The following is a 16799-nucleotide window of genomic DNA, read 5'->3' on the forward strand; positions in this document are numbered from 1 at the left end:
AGAAGAGTATGCAACAGAGATCATTTGTGGCCTCAAGAGCCTAAAATATTTGTGTAAAAGCTTGCTGCATCTGCAGGAATATCAGACGGAGCATGCAAGCCTTCTGTGCAAGTCAGGGAAGACTTCTTGGAGGAGGTGATGTGACCTGAACTTGATGGTTGATCAGGAGTTTGCAAAGGCCTAGAGGCTCTATGACAAGGTGAAGCACTGAAGCATGGCTACTTCCCAAAAGCTTCCTTGCAGGCACATGAGAAACAATGAGAAAAGGTGAATTTAGAGGATGCCTGAAATAAGAGATATAAGAGCCCTGAGGTTCTAGAACTTGGACTAGATCTTTAGCAGAAGGACCAATAGCCCTACAGCCAGATGTGACTGGCCTTCCCCCAAACACCGAGGCAGCAGGAAGGGACAGACAACTCAGTGTCCAGGCCCCTTTTAGCCTTGATGCCAGCGACCTTAGCCCTGGAATTACCAGATGGTCCTGTATGCAAACTGAACAGTGTGGAGAGAAGAGCACACAGGCACCTCTGACACAGACTCGTGGACACCTGGACGCCTAAGCATTCTAGACACTCCCATCCCTAGACCTGGCCCAATGGCACAGCTCATCCCCAGAAGACCTGGTCTCTTGGCTCACTAAAAGTTCTGCCCATTGGACCCAGAAAGCATGCCACCAAACCCCCTTACCTCAACCACTTTGAACACCTTTACCATCTGCTGGCAGTGAAAGCCTGGCTCCCTGAGGACATTGCTGACCCTTTAGGTGGTGGCTGTTCTTCTCCCACACTCTGGTACCACCGGGCGTAGGATAGAGACAGTGGCCACTTTCCAAGACACTGTTATTCCTTCCTTCTCAAAGTGGCTTCCTTCCAGTAGCTCACACTGTGATCTCCTTCTTAAGCCCCACCTCTTCGGCGTCTCTCTCATACACCTCCATCACCACCCTGTGCTGTCAGCACACATGGGGCACGTGTCTCCGTGCCTCCGTTTACCATCTCCACCAGCTCCTCTGTCACTCCAGAGTGCAGATGTTTCCTGTGACTTCCACAGTCTGGGGGCTCCATCAGCCGGCCTTTGTCTCTCACGTTTCTGAACACTGGGAAAGCCCGGGTCAGAGCCCCGGGATCAGTGTCTGGTGAAGGGCTGTTTCCTGGCACAGAGAAGGCACCTTCTCACAGCATCGTCCTCATGTGCTGGAGGGGGGACGGGACCTCAGCAGTCTCTTTGAGAGGCCACAGTCTCATTCACACGGACCTCACTCTCATGGCCTAGTCCTCCCAAGGGCCTCCTAACTTCATCACATGGGGGATTGGGTTTCAACACCTGGACTTTAGGAGGACACAAATATTCAGTGTATAGAACAGTCCTAAAGGCACATCCTCTGAAAGGTCCTTGGTCACCCTCTAAGGAAGCGAGCCCTCTCCTCCCTTCCCTTTTCATGTGTCTTCACAGCACAGATCGCCACTTGGCCTTACCACATGGGTCCACGTTCTTAACAATCGGTCACTCGCTCCCTCTAAAAATGGAAGCCCCTATGTAGTTATTACAATATTGTTGACTGTATCCCCTGTGTTGTACTTTACATCCTTGGTAACTGAGAAAATAATAAAATTAAAAACAGAAGCCATTGAGGACAGGACTTTGTGCTTACCACTGTCAGAGCTTCAGGCTCTAAATGGGAATACAATAGGACCCTGGTGAACTTTTTTGAATGGATGATTCTAGAATGAGCTTTGGAATCAGACAACCTGATTCTAATCCCACCCCTAACCACTGTGTGACCTCTGTCAAGTTACCCAACCTATCTGGACCTCAGCTTCCACAATGGTAAGTAAAAGGCATTACAACATCCGCCTCAGTGATTCTTCTGAGAAGTTGGAACAATACAGTATAATTATAAAGTGAGCCCCCAAATGGTGGCGAGTACATCATTATCCACAGCAGGAAAGAGAGAGCGTAGTGGAAAGAGGGAGCCTTAGGCAATAGGAGTCATGGGGAAGTGGAGGCCAGGGAGCAGCCCAGCAGAGAGCAGCCAGGCCTCAGGGTATTATGACTAGGAGAGCAAGCAAAGGCCACACAGGCGCCCCAGGGGTGAGAGGTCCTGCTTTATGGTAGTCTGCAAGAGGTGACATTCTCTCCTGAAAAAGCTTCAGAGGCAGCCAGATGTCCAGGGTCACCCTCCCCAACCCCTCTCCCCCAAAGAAGCATAGTAAAACACTGACTCCTGTTCTATCCTAGGCTAGAAAGATCAGCTGCTTTGTCCTCACACCCTTCCCCGCCCTGAACTCTGAACTGGGAGGGCACAGCTAACTCATCTCTGGGTCGAGCAGACTTTCTGAGCCTCTACATCTCACTAAGAGGTACAGCTTCTCCTTACAGAAGAATCTTCCCAGAATACCTGGATCTTGCCCACCAGACAAGTGCTTGACCTGTGCTGGAACACAGTAGCCATGGACCTGAGAGGTTCACGGTCCTGCCAGGAGTGCCAGTGCTGTGTCTTAGAGAGTCACCTGCCTCAGCCCAGGGTAGTCATGGCTGAGGCTGCAGGAAAGGAAGGTTATGTGTGTGTTCACAGATGTGTGAATGTGTGCACATGTGTGTGTGTGTGTGAACAAGATGGGGAATGAATGGGTCTCTTCAGCTGTAGCAAGTCAGTTAAAAACTCAGAGCTAAGGAAAATGAGCATAAGTACCGTCACATTCAAAATAGACACTAGACACATCCTAAGTGGAGTCCACACACATCCAGGTGTGGTCACCCACAAGCTGTCCTAGACAGCTGCCACACAGGGCATTCCTTAGAGCAACTGCAGGAGAAGACAATGCTGCATTGTTCCTGCCCAGCCCAGGTGCTCTAGGAGTCTCTCCACCTCAAACCAAGTGAGAAGGGCCCGAGAGAGCCCCCAGAGCCAGCAGGGCCGGCACCTGAGGGAGCCTAGTTCTCCACGCACAGTGCCTGCTCGTTCCTGTCACAACAAGGAGAGCCACACTGCACGGGAAGTCCTAGCAGAAAGGTGCTACAGGTACACAGCACATGCCAAGAGACTGGGTCAGGGCCGCAGCCACTACCCTAAACCATCCCCATTGTTCAAGCCCAGGTCCAGAGGCACCAGGCAGGAACCATCCTCAAAGTAGGGCCCAGCGCAGGCTAAGAAGGAGGCCAATGAGGGGGTCAGGCAGCTCAAGGATCACCTGGGTCAGGAATGGTGCAGAGTAAGCCAGTTCTGAACACCACTCACACTCCTTGTCCTTAAAGTGGCACATATTTATTGTAGATGGTTTGGAAAGTATATAACTATACCTTAGAAAACAACACTACCATAACCCCCATCCACCATCCAAAAGCTCCCACCTCAATGTCTTAGTGTATTTCCCGTCATTCCTTTCCCTTAAGTTTTTTAAAATAATTAACATCATTTGTATATACAAGGTCCTGTTCCTTTCCTTTAAACTATACCGCAAGCATTTGTTCCTGTCACTGAGACTTCCCATGTTTCTCTTCAATAACTACATAATATTCTATCATACAGGCATATCATAATTTGCATAACCCATTCCCTGACATGGAGCATTTAAATTCTTCTCGTCCTTTTCTACTTTAAACCATATTGCAACATACTTTCCTGAGCATGAATTTTTCTTTCCGTTTCATATTATTTCTCTAGGATCACTTACTAGAAATAGAGGTTTTGATTCTCAGGGTGACACATTTGCCAAATAGTGTACAGGAGCATTAAAGTCACCCACTGTTGAGAATCTTACTTTGATTGAGGCCATGTCAACACTGCCAACAACAATAATAAGTAACATTCAAATAGCTAGCCTACCTGGGCACTGCAGTAGGTGCTCGCACAAGGTCACAAGGAACCTATACAGTGGTGATGCTACAAGGCTGAGGTCTCAGCGGTCACGATACTCCCCAGGACAGTCCAGGGTGGTATGGAGCTCAGTTGCTCTGCCCCTCACTCCTTCTCTTATGCACTCCACACCTGGCCCACAACAATGTATATGTGTGCACAGGTGTGCAGGCAGACACCCAGCCCCGAGCCCGGCAGGTGGGGCTTCCTGTGTGTGTGCTCTCACTTGCCCCACATCTAGATGATGCTGAGGCTAGAAATAGGCATGTCCTGGGCCTTCTGTGCTCTGGCCACTTTGGGTGGAGCTGGGAGCAGGGAAGCCAAGCAAACACTGGTTGGGATGCACAGCCCCACTCTTGGGTCACAAAATATCTCCAAGCATCTATTTCCTTTGCAAAAGCACCTTTCTGCTGCACCACCAGAATGCAGGTACACTTAACTAATTCAGCAGTGGTTGTCCTTCCTTCCACAGTCTCATCGAAGTCACTCAGCATACACGTGGTCACCCAGGAGCACCTCAGAATCTCCAAAGAGCCAGGCTGAGGAGGCTGTGTTGGCAACCCCTCCAATTTAGGGACCCAAACCAATGTCCTCCTGCCCAGTGCCATTTGTGCCAACACAAGGAGACTGAGTTCAGTGAAGCAGAGCAGAAACTTTACTCTTTGATCAGGGAATGGAGGAAGGGTGAGCTCATGCACTGGTGGCACCTTCTCCTCTACTGAGAGGATCCTTCCATATTTAAAGTCTGTTGTGCGGAGTGATTAGCTTTCTTTAGGCATGTTATTCATCTGGTACACTCAGCTCTTTTGCTCATGGTCCTTTTTGCACATGATGCCCCATTGCCATCTTGGTTTTTGCACTCAGCACCTTGGTCTTTGCACTCAGCACTTTGGGCTTTGAGGTGGGAAATTCTTTTTAGTTCCTGTAAGCAAGTGTAGCTTGTGACATAGTTACATATTGGAAACATTAGGGTCCTTTAGACCAGCGGTTCTCAACCTGTGGGTCGCAACTCCGGCGGGGGTCAAACGACCAAAACACAGGGGTCGCCTAAAGCCATCAGAAAATACATATTTCCTATGGCTTTAGCCGCTGAGAAGCCGCGCTACCATCTGCAGCAGCGCTATTCAGCTTGAATGCACGCCGTTATGGACATGAGTTCCAAACTGAATGATGCCTGCGGTCATGCGCAGACGTGATTGCATCATCCATCGGGGCCTAAGGGGCGGGGGAAGCGGGGGGGGGGGGGACACGAGGGGACGACACGCTGCTTGTCCATAGCAGCGCATTACATGTGTCCGGCGCTTGCTGACGTCATCAGTGGGCGGTGCAGCAAGCACCTGAGGACAAAAGTCTAGGAGGCGGGAGGCAAGAGGCGGAGAGCCAAGAGAGCCTCGAGACAGCCTGCTGGTGTAAAAAAGGTTAATAATGTAAAAACAGTACACACACATACACACAATACTGTGTAAGTGTAAGGTGCTTTGTGTGTAATCATTACACAGTACACAAAGCAGCTTACACTTACACAAAGCACCATACATTTACACAGTGTGAGCTACATCGGTCTTACACTATAAGAGAACACTGTAAGATGTAGTTCACACTGGTCCCCAATGTATAATTATCTCCCGTATCTCCCACTATTTTCCCATATTCTGAATGAGGAAACTGCTGAAATCAGCCACCCCCAATAGACTTGTATAGGAGGCAGATCTTTTACACTGCAGAATCCGCACAGCAGATTCCTCAGTGTGAGGCCTCTTTCAGTCTATTGGGGGTGGCGGATTCCACCTTTGGAATTTGTCTGCTCTAGGAAAAGTTTTAGCATGGAAAAAGTTAAGCAACATGCTCTATATTTGAGCAGAATCTGCTGCGGCCTCCCATTGACTTGAATAGGAGAGGAAGAAATGTGCCGGAGGGTCGGTTCGGACCTGCCGACCACATCCTAGTGGTAGGCCATGGTCAGTGAGCCTCGGGCGGTTCTGATGCACATTCAGGTTAGAGAGCAGCACCTTAGCCCTCAGCCCATAGGAGCCCCGGCGGTTCTGTCTCAATTGTGCCTGGGAGGAAAAGGAGCCTTCAAGGTGGGGGTAACTTACCTGAGAAATTCCCCTGACACCTCAGGTTTAATCCACCTTGAGTTGGGGAAGGTGGAGCACAGTGCCACTTGGGGGACTAATCAGACTCCTTAGGGTATTTAATTCCTTTTTTTTTAGGGCCTCAGGCGTCGTACTTGGTGATGGTGAACACGTTAATCTGTTTTGTCCTTATTGGTAATTCAGCACACTGCTACAGAAGCTGTCGAGTTCTACTGTTTCATCCTCTGACCCAGAGATAGAAACAGAGCACGCTTTCCCTTTACTTAGACCAGACCCTTCTCACCCTCACAGCAGATGCGCAGACGTGAAACCCTCCTCAGCAGGGCCCCACGTGCACACATGGAAGACGTGCCCTCCCTGCCACGGCTGACAGTCTGCTTCTGACTGTTGAGTTTTGCTCTTCCCTGACTTACCGATGCCGGGAGTGCCCTCTTCCCCAGAGCAGAGCGGCCACCTCTCCCGGCCCCCCGGCCTCACAGCCCTCAGCGTTCAAGCACGTTGCAGCCCGCAAGGCTTCAGCACTTACCAGGAGTCCACCCGGTTTTCACACAGTCACTGCCGCCGGAATTGCCGCGGGGAACACGGGAGCATGCTTAGAGGAGAGCAGAGTGGGTAGGGGGGTCATTTTACAGGATGTCAGAGCAGCGGTAGACCTGGGAACGGTGTGGGTGGCTATAAGGTGACGCACAGAGACAATAAGGGCAATCATTTTGACCTTAAGACTAACAGGGATATTCTGACCAAGTGGTCAAATGCACCTGACCCTATGAATTCAGTCAGCAGACCAGGTTGGTGGACACACGCTTTTTGCACAGAGGGAAAGGTTGGCTGTGCTGGAGAGGATGTAGCTCCTCAGCACAGAGCCAGCTCCTGCCGGTTGCTCAGCCCCTGATGGAAGATGACCAGACATGATGGCAGTTAGGCCCAGAAGCCCTACTGACCAGTCCGCCGAGGACTTTTCCTTCACACCCTTCTCTTAACACTGTACCCCTTTCTCCAATTGGCATTGCTGACCAGCTCTCAGCAGGCCAGCCTGGGTCCTCCTCCTTCCCTGAGAACATTGCAGAACTGCCTTTTCTGAACTGACTGCGGAGGTATTTGTCTCCTGTCTGCTGTGCAGGGAGCTCCCTGAAGGCAGGGCCCTTGCCTCACCTCGGGAGCCCCATGCTGGGACAGCGTGGGTGCTGGGGAGCTTGCTGAGGGATAGAAGGAGCAAACATAATGATGAGCTTCCTTGCTATGGCAGAACCTGGGCATCCCGGCTGAGTCCAATGGCTGAGTCCACCTGCAGTACCTCAGGTACATCTGTCTTGCTCGTCTTGATACAACCACACAGAGTGTTGGCCCTTTAACCTTTCACATAAATGTGTTGTGTCTCTTCAACCAAGTCAGAAGCTTCCTGAGGATGAACCTCACTTTCTTGGTGTCCTGTAGAGCCTGACACTGGGCAAGTATTCCTTGTTTAGCCAGCATTGGGTGGTTTGCAAGAGGTGGATGGGTGGCCAATGGTTATTCATTTACTTCTTTGGAACAGTCATGTCCTGAGACAAACTCTTTCCCAGATGCAGCCTGAATGCTACATCTTCTCAGGGCATGGTAGTAATGAACCTGAAAGAAAAGGAAATGTACTTGACCTTTCTCCTACTAAAATAAAAGCCAGCTAATAAACTTCGAATGTCAAGCAATTCCTACTTCCCTTTCGTAATAACTTGGAAGCCAGAATCTAGAGCAGGAAGGAGATACTCCAGTGAGAGCCAGGAGAACTTCCCATGTCCACAAGTTTCCTGTTCCTCCTCCTGAACCCAATCAGACCCACGCAAAGCCATTGCCACCTGAGAACGCTTGATAGAGTGACCTTTCTGACCAGATCTCTGAGTGACAGCTGTGGCCGCCACTGCACTGTTACCTCAGACACGGTGCCAAGGCAGGAAGCCCACCCCCGCAAGGACTCCATGTCAGCCCTGTTTCTCTTTATGGCTTTAAGGCTGAAATAACCATCCTCCTCCTTCAGAATGTCTGAGCTCATCCTCACTCTGGACTCAAAGCCGCTCACCTCCCGAGTCCTCTTCTACATGCTCAGGCCACCGGAGCAGGATGCAGGCATGTTCTCCCCAGGCCTAAGGCAGAAGGAAGAGCCATTAGAAGGGGGCGGGCGGTGTGAAGAGAAATAGGACTTTCTTGCACAGCTTCATTTAAAAACACAAGAGAAGGAAGTCAGCATCCATGGGGCCTGGCCACTGCTGTCTGTCAGCATCAGAGAAACACTGCCCCCTGCTGCCACTGAAGTTCTGCACCCTGCCCACTGCTCCCAGGCTGCCAGCTGGAACAGAGGATGTCACCTGCGCAGAGCGCAGTACCTGTGCTCCCTGCCCTGCCCTGCCACCTCCCAAGTACTGCTTGCCTTTGGCCAGAGGACAGGCAGCTGACTACGCTGTGGACTAGGCGTGCCCACAGGGATGGAACTGCAGGAAAACTGCCGACTGCCCAGGTGCAAGGCCACCTCGGGCCGCAGCAGGTGCTGTGGTGCTGGAGGGCCCCAGGCTGAAGCACAGGCTCTGCCTGCTTTTGGCTGCGACTCTTCAACCAGTTACTTGACCCCTTTGGGCACACATTTTGTTGTTCGTAACTTAAAGAAAGGACAACCTTTCCCTTTTGCTGGCCTGCTGTGGAGTCAAATAAGGGAGCTTAAATGGCAACTTCGCCTAGGACCTGTGCCCAGTATACACACAGAGAACCAATGCCATGTCCTCTTCTCCTGCCACCTCCAAGACACATACCTAGAGTTTACGAACGTTCTTCCCACACCTGGAGTTTCCTGAGGCCTTCGTGATGGCACGGGCCTGTCTCCCCGCTTCCCCCTGTGCCCTATGGGAGGGGGTGGGTCTAGGAGCGGGACAGTCCTTCCCTTTCCTTTCCTGCTCCACATCCACCAGCTCACATGGGGGTTCAGAAGCCCCAGGTTGTGACACAACTCAGCCTCTTTACTGCCACCACCCAGGTCAGATTTCTTCTGCTTTGTTCTTCCTTCGCCTGTTCATTGCTTAATCTCTTAGCTGGGCTTCCCTTGAACAAAACACTATAGGAACTAGGGTTTGGTTTATTCTCTCTTATAGTGTTAATGCCTAAATCAGAGTCCCAAACACCGTGGTGAGTGTGACCCTGAGAAACACCCTTTACATTGTGACTCGGTCCCTAGGTTTGTGGTGTGTGTACAAGTAAAAGCAAAACTCTACCTACTAGTCTCCTGACTTCAGGGGGGAGTGCTAATGCTCCCTAAGCGATTTTCTCTGTCTCTGTGTGTCTCCTTCCCTATTCTTTGTTCCTCTCTCTCAATCCCTTTCTCTCTCTCTCTCTCCAATTATGACCCACCAGTAGGTTGAGGTTTACTGTTTGACAAACACTGCTCTAAATAAAACTCCTTTGTCCTAGCTGCCCCTCCCAGGGAGATCATAAACCCTCAAAGTCAAAGGCTCACTGTCTGTTTCTTAAAACGCACCCTGGTCCCTGCAGTAATATGGGGACACGGAGACACTAGACACCCAGGGGTTGTTTTACTGTGACCCAGGACGATATTGGAAATTGATGACCAGAGTCCATCCTCTGCATGGACTCACAGCATCTAAGTGGCCAGATTGGAATTACATGCAAACAAGAGTATTCGTAAGACTCAGAATCAAAATTGCCCACATTATGTATATAATACCACTATGTATCATTTGTTATCCTTCCCACAAGCTGGGTACCATTATCCTTGATTTACATACACAGAAACTAAAGGCAATCAGTATTAAACATTTTGCTGAATGCACCACTGTTAAATTGGTTAAGCCAGGATTTGACTCAAAGCTTTTCCCACAGAGATGTGGAGAGTGCAGGGTGCAATTTGATTCTCAATTCTTCAGATGGGACTAGGCTTCCAGATAACACTCAGCAACTGTCATTCAGTGTCAGCGCACAGTGCAGGTCTGGGCGCAGAGCTGTGAGCATGCCTCGTGGTGCTGGAGCTGGGAGAGTGTGTCTGTGGTGGGGCGTTAGTCTCGAGGAGAGCAAGGACGGGGAAAGGCAGGGCACTCTGGGTCTCTACAAAAAGTGTTGAGGCCTCTTGTGCCTGTCCAAATGCAGGACTCAACTGCTGTCTGATTCTGATCTCAGACCTGAACTTGGCCAGAAATAACATCTTACTCCACCATAAATGCACCTCGTGAGGCTGCCCATTGCACCCCACATGAATTCCTGATCTCAGTATCATTATAATCCCAGGCACATCCTTACCTTTCAACTCCTGCAGAGCTGCATTTTCATTCCAGGCTTATGCGAGGTATAGCCAATGAGGGTGCTCACTCCATCAACCCCAGAAGTGAGAGATCGAAATCCAGGCTTCTGGACCCTCAGTGTCACGGGTGGTGAGCAGACATCAGGGGAGACAGTGTCACGGGTGGTGAGCAGACATCTGGGGAGACAGTGTCACGGGTGGTGAGCAGACATCAGGGGAGACAGTGTCACAGATGGTGAGCAGACATCAGGGGAGACAGTGTCACAGGTGGTGAGCAGACATCAGGGGAGACAGTGTCACGGGAGACAGTGTCACAGATGGTGAGCAGACATCTGGGGAGACAGTGTCACGGGTGGTGAGCAGACATCAGGGGAGACAGTGTCACAGATGGTGAGCAGACATCTGGGGAGACAGTGTCACGGGTGGTGAGCAGACATCAGGGGAGACAGTGTCACAGGTGGTGAGCAGACATCTGGGGAGACAGTGTCACGGGTGGTGAGCAGACATCAGAGGAGACAGTGTCACGGGTGGTGAGCAGACATCAGGGGAGACAGTGTCACAGATGGTGAGCAGACATCTGGGGAGACAGTGTCACAGATGGTGAGCAGACATCAGGGGAGACAGTGTCACAGATGGTGAGCAGACATCTGGGGAGACAGTGTCACAGGTGGTGAGCAGACATCAGGGGAGACAGTGTCACGGGTGGTGAGCAGACATCAGGGGAGACAGTGTCACGGGTGGTGAGCAGACATCAGGGGAGACAGTGTCACAGGTGGTGAGCAGACATCAGGGGAGACAGTGTCACAGGTGGTGAGCAGACATCAGGGGAGACAGTGTCACGGGTGGTGAGCAGACATCAGGGGAGACAGTGTCACGGGTGGTGAGCAGACATCTGGGGAGACAGTGTCACAGATGGTGAGCAGACATCAGGGGAGACAGTGTCACGGGTGGTGAGCAGACATCTGGGGAGACAGTGTCACGGGTGGTGAGCAGACATCAGGGGAGACAGTGTCACGGGTGGTGAGCAGACATCTGGGGAGACAGTGTCACGGGTGGTGAGCAGACATCAGGGGAGACAGTGTCACGGGTGGTGAGCAGACATCTGGGGAGACAGTGTCACAGATGGTGAGCAGACATCAGGGGAGACAGTGTCACAGGTGGTGAGCAGACATCTGGGGAGACAGTGTCACGGGTGGTGAGCAGACATCAGGGGAGACAGTGTCACGGGTGGTGAGCAGACATCAGGGGAGACAGTGTCACAGGTGGTGAGCAGACATCAGGGGAGAAAGCTAAGAACGAGGTAAAGTGAGCACTGTTGTGGGTACGACCTGGAACGTTTATACTCTTGTCTGTGTGGCAACTCTTATTCATCCTGCAAGGACCACTCTCGATAATGCCCCTTTGGGAAGCCTTCTCTCACACCAGCACTTCTCACTCCCAAGCAGGCATCAGAACCACCTGAAGGCCTGTGGCCACAGACTGTTGAACTCATTCCTAGCATTTCTGATATAGTAGGTCTGGGGTGGAGCCTCCAAATTTTGCATTTCTAACAGGCTCCCAGGAAACGCTATTGTTCCAGGGACCACACTTAAAGAATTACTGTCTCATACCGTCCCCCCCCCCCTTCCCAGACAGCTCAGCTTCCTCTTCTGTGCCAGATCTGGTCGGTGTGGCAGTTCTGGTCACGCTGGAGTATCACTGCCCTAGAGTCAGTAACATCACGCAACCGGAGCAGACTCAGCTCTGCACAGCTGCAGAGGGACGGGGCACGGAGAGCGGCTCTCCTGCCTGTGCCCCGTGGTAGACATGACCTTGAAGAAGCCCATGTCAGCAGGCTCCCTGGGTGACCCCTCAGGGTCCCAAGTCCCACCAGCCCCAAGCCTGGCTGGCCCACTGGAGTGCTTCCAGCATTGCAGGACATAGCTTTGAGTAACCAGTCCCTAAACATAAGCCAAGAAATGCACCCCAAATAATTCAAGCCAGATGCCTCTGGTGCTCCCCAGGCTTCCCAGGCTCATAATGATAAACCTTCAGTAAAACTTGTTGAGGAAAAGAGAGAGAAGACCCAAGTAAAACAAAGAATGAGAGAGGAGACGTGAGCACTGGCACCACAGAAACACAGAGGGTTCTAAGAAAATACTAGGAACAATTACAGGCCAACCAATTGGACAACTTGAAAAAAAATAGATAATTTCTAGAATATACAAGTTTCTAAGACTGAATCAGGAATAAAACAAAATCTGAACAGACACATAACACCTAATGAAATTGGCATTAGTAATCAAATCAGTAATCAAAGAACCCCAACAAACAAATGACCTCACTGCACTATAATTAAAGTGATCATCTGAGTGGAGATGACTAGTATGTGGTAGCCTTCTGTTTTTAATTTCTGTCACTTGTAATGGGATTTCCATGGTCTAATACATTCTCACTCTCACTCGTCTCCCGGAAGAGAGAAAGGCCCTGTGCAGCAGCTCGAGGTCACGCTGTCCCCTGCTCCCTTGAGACCTGGCGCTCCGTCCTGACCACCGAGCCTCAGAGAAGGGCACTGAGTAACTTGGAGAGCACTGCTGAGTCCCTTCCCACTGGGGGTGGACGTCCAGAACTGTAGAACCGCTCAGGGAGCCTTCCCCTAGAGCTCCACGAGAAAGGAAGTGCACCCAGAGGGGAGGCCCCGTCCAGCTGCCACTGGACGGAAGTGATGACTGCATCACTCTCTGAACCTCCGTGTCCACCTGTGAAATGGGCTAATAAAACCACGAGCGTTGTGGGATTGTTGTGAAGAACACATGACGGAAGAGTTGGAAGGCAATTAATATGGCACCTGGCATGGGTGGGGCCGTCCACAGGTGCGGTTTGACCATTATCGGGAGACAAGCTGGGAGGAGGGGTGTTAGCACTGAACGCAGCTTTGTATCCCTGCAAGTGTCTACTGAGCACCTGCTGGATGAGGCATAACTCGTGGTCAGGGAAGCCACAGGAGCCCAAACCCAGAGTTGTTACTACTGTGTCTGGCCCCACGGATGATTGTCACTGTGCTCTCCAGTCAACAGCAGCCAAGCAGAGCCCTGGCATGACTCTGTGTACCCCTGGCACAGAGCATGTCTGCACAACATGCTGGTTCCCACTCTCTCTGGGCCCGTTCACAGAGCAGCTAGCGTGAGTGGAGCGTGCAGGCTGGGCTGAGATGCGCTGCTGTGGGGACTTCCTCTCAACTCAGGCTCCTCTGTTCTGTTTGTAGAGCCTGTCACCGAGATGGCCTGGACAACGATGCACATCGCCATCCTCACAGGTGAGCTGGCCCAGGCCCTTTGAGCAGCCAGGGGTCCGAGGGAGTGCCCAGGGGAGAACCCTCCTGAGGACTCAAGGCCAGGAGTGGCCAGTGCTTCTCCTTTCTTTCTCCAAGATGGTTTTGAATGTGAATGCCCTACACAGTGTCCCAGTGGGCGAGGGTGGGCAAGAGCAGTGCCAAACATACCGTGTCAGAGTCCTCATAGGGTTGTACATTCATAGATACCAGGGCTAGAAATAAAGCCCCCCTCTAGTGCATGTGTGGGGGCTGGGCTGTGGGATGGATCAGCTTCCTGGACCTTTCTCTGTATCCTCATCTGACCCCATTCCCTGTCCTGGGCCCACACCCCCATCCCTCTATCCTAAAGAAAAGAGACCTTGCTGTAGCCTTGCTTCGAACCCTGCCCTGGCCACACAGATTATGGGTGTGACCCCAAACTGTGCTCAGAGAGGACTCAGTTTGGGATATGTAACCTGTTGTTTCCTCCTGAGATTCACACATCCCCCCCAGCTCGCTGACAGCTCAGGGACTTGGCAATTAGTGTCAACAAGGACGAGCAAGCCCTCGGACTCCTGCTCGGCCTGTGTAACCTGGCGCTCCCCAGTGCATTGGACCCCTGAACCTTCTTTTCCTTACAGTGTTATTAACATCATGCAGACAGACGTGCCGTCCTGCAGGCAGCAGGGTGTTTAGAAAATTGTTCCCCAAAGGCGGGCCTTGGGAACAGTTTTATCCCCCCCCCACCCTGTATTTTCTAACATCCCTCAATGCCCACAAATAAACCTGTACTCCAAATCAAGGCAGAGGGCTTGCTCTGAGGCTTCAAGTAAATGCCTAAACTCACCACCCTCCTCCACTGAGAGCCACCTGCCCACCCATTAGCCTTGCCCAAACTCTCTAGTTTTCTGCCCCCTGACCCCAAATGAAGTAATAACTGCTCCCGAATGCGCCCCCACCCCATCCTTGACCACATCCTCCAGGAGTCCCTCCCTCTCCAGGCTTCTGCCCTTCACAGCCCACACTCCCAGGAGCTCCGGGGAGCTGGGCAGGGCCCTGAGCAGCGGGCACACTTCCTCCAGCTGTCCCAGAGGGCAGGCTTGGCACCGTCCCTCACCCTGGACTTTCCCACTGAAAATGCGTATCAGGCAGCCGACTCCACCCAATTTGCCAGCAGCTCCCTGGTTGTAGGACGCTAAGGCTCATGCCCCAGGAAACCCCTGGTTTTAAAACTGAAAGTTCTGAGGCCTCTGAACCCCTCAGTGTTAGGCAAACCCACAGAGCTGCATTATACAAATTAAAAATCATGCACATGGCTCTGTCTCAATGCTGTGAGTGCCTTCTTCCAAGCAGGGATCAAGTCCAGCTGTCTGCAGGAGGGAGGGGAGAGGAGGAAGAGAAGAGGGAGAAGGGGTCACTCAGCACGTGAGCACACGTGCAATAGGGAGAGAGTGGCAGGAAGCAGCCAGCCCAGCTAGGGCTGGTGTTCATTGTGGCAGCATGTCATCCTGCCACAGCCCCTGTGTGTCCTGACCCCCTTCCCTGGTTCCTTCCCACCTGCAGGAGTGATCGCTGCTGTGGCCTTCTTCTTGGTCATCCTCCTCATCCTCATTCTCCACTACATGTACCGGCACAAGGGCACTTACCGCACCAACGAGGACAAGGGCACAGAGTTTGCCGAGAGCGCAGACGTGGCCCTGCAGGATGACCTGTCCCTCCAGGATGCTGGCGACAACAGCAGGAAGGAGTACTTTATCTGAGGGGAAGCAGGCCTTACATCCCCCAGTGCAGACTCCTGCTCCAGGACCACCTCCCCCAGTGCAGACTCCTGCTCCAGGACCACCTCCCCCAGTGCAGACTCCTGCTCCAGGACCACTCGGCCTCCTGCACCACCAGGCAGACCGTGGGAGCACCCACCTGGCCCCCCAGTGCAGACTCCTGCTCCAGGACCACTCGGCCTCCTGCACCACCAGGCAGACCGTGGGAGCACCCACCTGGCCCCCCAGTGCAGACTCCTGCTCCAGGACCACTCGGCCTCCTGCACCACCAGGCAGACCGTGGGAGCACCCACCTGGCCTGAGAACACTGGGTGCAGGGCCAGGGAGCTGGGGGGACAGGAGGAGGAAGCCAGTCCAGAGAGGCCTCTCCCAGGGACACAGTGACCACCCCGGAGACCAGCCTCTGCTCTGCCCAAGGGAAAAGTCTGGGTCTTTCTGGGCAGTGTGATCTGTCCTCAGTGTGGTGTGTGAGGCCTTGCCGGGTGCGAGGGGTGAAGGCCTGGGGGTTGGGCAAGCAAGGCAGTGCATCAGCACCTCACCAAATGTCAGTCCTTGATATTTGGGGAAACAGCAGCTGACAGACCTAAAGACATCTTTGTTCTTCATTGATCGGCTCTAAGGGATTGGAAATAAATATGAAACATAAAACCGAGCACTCAAACAGCATTACCGGGGAAGTAATTGTCCGGGGAAGAGTGAATGCTGCCCAGGGCTGGCGCTTCACCAGGGCGACTGAGTCCGATGGTGTCTGTGTGTGTGTGCGTGCATGGGGCTGGACCGCTCACATCTGGCTCCACTCCCAGCACAGACAGCACAGACAGGGCGCCTAGGCCCACCGAGGGAAGGAGGGAACAGTGACCGGCGTTCCTTTTTCCCACACAGGCACCAGCTTCATGAAACTAATGTAAGGGTGGAATGTCCAGAGCTAGTCCCAGCCACAGGGCACTGGCGGAAGCATCAATTCTCTAATGTATGGTATTAGAAAAAATGGACCTGTTGAGCCCCCATTCTTCCCATAATAACAGTGGCTGGAGCACAGACACCCTGGGTTTGGGCCCTGGCTCCCCTTTCCTGGTCCTGGAACTAGATCAGCTTGCCAGGACCTAGGCTCTTGTGCCAACATCCTCATTCTCAACCAGAGCTGGACCAGAACAGAGGCAGCTCTGAGTACTGGGAGTTGGTGCCCAAGAAGCGTCCTGGGCTCCTGGCCTTTACTGGGATGGTTAGCAGGGCAAAGTGCTTTCAGTCTGATCACAACTCATCCACACCTCAAGCACCTGGGAAGCTGCCACCCAATCTAATCAAAGAGGAAAATGATTGGCTACATGACATATGGGCCCTTCTTGAATGATTTGTGCTTTTAAAAAAGTGCTCAGTCCCCAAATAAATTTTAATGATGAATTTTTCAGAGCCGAGACAAATGGGCCACATACCTGTGTGAGTGTGTGACTACACAGCTGCAGTGCACACACATGGATTAGGTGGCTGTCTAAGTGTGGGGATG

The 16799-nt window shown here is 52.2% G+C and overlaps 1 protein-coding gene across 1 annotated transcript in view; it reads left to right on the forward strand.

The window, feature by feature from the left end:
- The window catches only part of GYPC (glycophorin C (Gerbich blood group)), a 38662-nt gene extending 23335 nt beyond the window's left edge, over positions 1-15327 (forward strand). Inside the window, exons 2-3 of the mRNA XM_066345709.1 lie at positions 13470-13520; positions 15081-15327. Of these exons, the coding sequence (XP_066201806.1) occupies positions 13470-13520; positions 15081-15277 (248 nt within the window). The 3' untranslated portion in view covers positions 15278-15327. The remainder of the gene's footprint in view (positions 1-13469; positions 13521-15080) is intronic.
- The last annotated feature ends 1472 nt before the right edge of the window (positions 15328-16799 follow it).

This window comes from Saccopteryx leptura, chromosome 7 (genome assembly GCF_036850995.1).
Source record: "Saccopteryx leptura isolate mSacLep1 chromosome 7, mSacLep1_pri_phased_curated, whole genome shotgun sequence".
NCBI classification, from domain to species: domain Eukaryota; kingdom Metazoa; phylum Chordata; class Mammalia; order Chiroptera; family Emballonuridae; genus Saccopteryx; species Saccopteryx leptura.